The 4,365-nt window shown below is 45.7% G+C and overlaps 1 protein-coding gene across 1 annotated transcript in view; it reads left to right on the top strand.

Annotated features, from left to right (window-relative positions):
- hlfb (HLF transcription factor, PAR bZIP family member b) overlaps nucleotides 1-3,180 on the top strand; it is an 11,945-nt gene extending 8,765 nt beyond the window's left edge. Inside the window, exons 3-4 of the mRNA XM_028568505.1 lie at nucleotides 1,643-1,857; nucleotides 2,897-3,180. Coding sequence (XP_028424306.1) covers nucleotides 1,643-1,857; nucleotides 2,897-3,112 — 431 coding nt within the window. The 3' untranslated portion in view covers nucleotides 3,113-3,180. The remainder of the gene's footprint in view (nucleotides 1-1,642; nucleotides 1,858-2,896) is intronic.
- Nucleotides 3,181-4,365: the final 1,185 nt, after the last annotated feature.

The following is a 4,365-nucleotide window of genomic DNA, read 5'->3' on the forward strand; positions in this document are numbered from 1 at the left end:
TATATATATATATATATAAATATATATATATATATATATATATATGTATATATATATATATATAAATATATAATAACACAAATATATATATATATATATATACTAGAGAAATAATGGATGCAGCATCTGTGATGCCATCTCTGTATTTTTGGAATAAATCTCATAAATCATCATCTTAATATTGAATTAAAAACAGTTTTCAGTTGAAATATTGCAAGTTCGTCTGAAACTTATTGACTTATTATCCCAGGATTCTGACATAAAACCTCAAACTATGATAAGAAAAGTCTTATTACATGTTTTATTTCTGTCTATATTTGATATATATATATATGTGTGTGTGTGTGTTTTTTAATTCAATAATAAGATGAAGATTTATGAGATTTATTTGAAAAATACACAGATGCTGCATCTAGTAGTCTAGTCTAGTTTGGATGTATTATTATTCAGTTTACATGTGTATGTATGTGTACATGTGTGTATTCATGTGTACGTGTGTGTGTATGTGTACATGTACATGTATGTATGCATATTTATGTATGCATGTGTACATGTGTGCATGCATATGTACATGTACACAGACATGCACCCACCCACACACACACACACATGCACGCACACACACACATTGACCGGTGCAATATTAGAAAATAAATAATTATTATAAATTTTATAATCACACACACACACACACACACACACACACACAGACACACACACGCAGACGCTCAAACATCAACATGTCATTTATTAAATGTATTCACGTCAAAATTACATATAAACATCTTTTCGTATTCGTAACACGCAGTGTGCACGCTCTAACCTGTTACCATGGGAGCCCAAATATAAAAGGACACGCCACGCAGCCAGTGTGCAGCCGGCCTTAAAGTGTACATGTAAATGAACTTGCCTTGTCTCTTATATTCCACACAGACCTTTTTAAAGGGCCCATATTCTGCTCATTTTCAGGTTCATAACTGTATTTTAAGGTTGTACCAGAATAGGTTTACATGGTTAAATTTTCAAAAAAACACCATATTTTTGTTGTACTGCACAGCTCTCTCTCACTGCTGCAGATCCTCTTTTCACCTGGTCTCTGTTTTAGCTACAGAGTGAGACCTCTTTTCTTCTCCTGTACTATCTTTGATTGCACTCGCACATGCTCAGTAGCTCAGATGTAGATCAGATGTCAGCTAGCTCCATAGACAGTAAAAGAAAGGCTGTTTCTCCACCTTCAGGATCAGCTGGGAGACTTCTTCTAAACCAGGGAGCACATGGAAGTAGTTCTTTTGGAGATTATGGTGAACTAGTGTGTGTTGTAGCAGTGCTTTGCTAATGAGAACAAGGTAGCGTGCTAGCTTTAGCATTAGCGTCAGCATGCTAACGCTAACACTAACTCTACGAGCTGCGGTTAGCCAGCTCGTAGAAAGCTGTAGAAAGCTGCGCCGATTTTCAACAGCTCACCCGGAGTTGAATGCAGGACACATTCAGAAACCGTATCACACTCAGAACACCATGGATGGTTTTTTTCAAAGTTTGTATGCGTGTGGAAGAGACACAAAATAACACCCCAAATCCCAGAAAAAGTGATTTCTTTTCATAATATGGGCACTTTGAAGACCCTGACTTGTCTACCTTTCAGGAATCACAAACTCCAGAAACACTCCCAGCCCGATCGATCCAGACTCCATCCAGGTTCCTGTCGGGTACGAGCCCGACCCGGCCGACCTGGCGCTGTCCAGCGTGCCGGGGCAGGAGATGTTCGACCCACGCAAACGCAAGTTCTCGTCCGAGGAACTGAAACCACAGCCCATGATCAAGAAAGCTCGCAAGGTCTTCATCCCAGAGGACCTGAAGGTAATTTGGAGTTAGTTCTGACAACATCCATGTGTTCTTTCCCTTCTTTTAAAGGAACACGCCGACTTATTGGGACTTTATCTTATTCACCCTAACCTCCAGAGTTAGACAAGTCCATACATACCCTTCTCATGCATCTTGTAACGCTGTCTGATGCACCCACCGGTAGCTTAGCCCAATACAGAACATGCAGGTGAATGGTTCCAGTAATCCTACTGCTCCGAATTTTACTAGTCTAACTCTGGGGGTTACGGTGAATAAGATAAAGTCCCAATAAGAGATGAGAAGGGTATGTATGGACTAGTCTAACTCTGGGGGTTACAGTGAATAAGATAAAGTCCCAATAAGAGATGAGAAGGGTATGTATGGACTAGTCTAACTCTGGGGGGTACAGTGAATAAGATAAAGTCCCAATAAGAGATGAGAAGGGTATGTATGGACTAGTCTAACTCTGGGGGTTACAGTAAATAAGATAAAGTCCCAATAAGAGATGAGAAGGGTATGTATGGACTAGTCTAACTCTGGGGGTTACAGTGAATAAGATAAAGTCCCAATAAGAGATGAGAAGGGTATGTATGGACTAGTCTAACTCTGGGGTTACAGTGAATAAGATAAAGTCCCAATAAGAGATGAGAAGGGTATGTATGGACTAGTCTAACTCTGGGGGTACAGTGAATAAGATAAAGTCCCAATAAGAGATGAGAAGGGTATGTATGGACTAGTCTAACTCTGGGGGTTACAGTAAATAAGATAAAGTCCCAATAAGAGATGAGAAGGGTATGTATGGACTAGTCTAACTCTGGGGTTACAGTGAATAAGATAAAGTCCCAATAAGAGATGAGAAGGGTATGTATGGACTAGTCTAACTCTGGGGGTTACAGTGAATAAGATAAAGTCCCAATAAGAGATGAGAAGGGTATGTATGGACTAGTCTAACTCTGGGGGTTACAGTGAATAAGATAAAGTCCCAATAAGTCGGCGTGTTCTTTTAAACCTTTTTTTAGAGCCTAAAATCATGTTGATTGTGTCCTTCGAGCAGGATGACAAATACTGGGCCCGGCGCAGGAAGAATAATCTGGCGGCCAAGAGGTCCCGGGACGCCCGGCGGCTCAAAGAGAACCAGATCGCCATCCGAGCCGGCTTCCTGGAGAAGGAGAACTCTGCTCTGAGGCAGGAAGTGGCCGAGCTGAGGAAAGAGCTGGGACGCACCAAGAATGTCCTGGCCAAGTACGAAGCAAGGCACGGGCTGCTGTGAGCACGCACACAGGGAGTGTGCCAATGTTCCCACAGCCCTATGTTCCCACAGCCCTATGGTCCCACAGCCCTATGGTCCCTCAGCCCTATGTTCCCACAGCCCTATGGTCCCACAGCCCTATGGTCCCACAGCCCTATGGTCCCTCAGCCCTATGGTCCCTCAGCCCTATGTTCCCACAGCCCTATGGTCCCTCAGCCCTATGGTCCCACAGCCCTATGGTCCCTCAGCCCTATGTTCCCACAGCCCTATGGTCCCACAGCCCTATGGTCCCTCAGCCCTATGTTCCCACAGCCCTATGGTCCCACAGCCCTATGGTCCCACAGCCCTATGGTCCCTCAGCCCTATGGTCCCTCAGCCCTATGTTCCCACAGCCCTATGGTCCCACAGCCCTATGGTCCCTCAGCCCTATCGTCCCACAGCCCTATGTTCCCTCAGCTCTATGTTCCCACAGCCCTATGGTCCCTCAGCCCTATGTTCCCACAGCCCTATGGTCCCACAGCCCTATGGTCCCACAGCCCTATGTTCCCACAGCCCTATGGTCCCACAGCCCTATGGTCCCACAGCCCTATGTTCCCACAGCCCTATGTTCCCACAGCCCTATGTTCCCTCAGCCCTATGTTCCCACAGTCCTATGGTCCCACAGTCCTATGGTCCCACAGTCATATGGTCCCACAGCCCTATGTTCCCACAGCCCTATCGTCCCACAGTCCTATGGTCCCACAGCCCTATATTCCCACAGCCCTATCGTCCCACAGCCCTATGTTCCCACAGCCCTATGTTCCCACAGTCCTATGGTCCCACAGCCCTATGTTCCCACAGTCCTATGGTCCCACAGCCCTATATTCCCACAGCCCTATGTTCCCACAGTCCTATGGTCCCACAGCCCTATATTCCCACAGCCCTATCGTCCCACAGCCCTATGGTCCCACAGCCCTATGTTCCCACAGCCCAATATGGTCCCACAGCCCAATATGGTCCCACAGCTCTATGTTCCCACAGCCCTATGTTCCCACAGCCCTATGTTCCCACAGTCCTATGGTCCCACAGCACTATGTTCCCACAGCCCTATGTTCCCACAGCCCTATGGTCCCACAGCCCTATGGTCCCACAGCCCAATATGGTCCCACAGCCCAATATGGTCCCACAGCCCTATGTTCCCTCAGCCCTATGTTCCCTCAGCCCTATGTTCCCACAGCTCTATGTTCCCACAGCCCTATGTTCCCACAGCCCTATGTTCCCACAGCCCTATATTC

The sequence above is a fragment of the Perca flavescens genome, chromosome 21 (genome assembly GCF_004354835.1).
Source record: "Perca flavescens isolate YP-PL-M2 chromosome 21, PFLA_1.0, whole genome shotgun sequence".
NCBI classification, from domain to species: domain Eukaryota; kingdom Metazoa; phylum Chordata; class Actinopteri; order Perciformes; family Percidae; genus Perca; species Perca flavescens.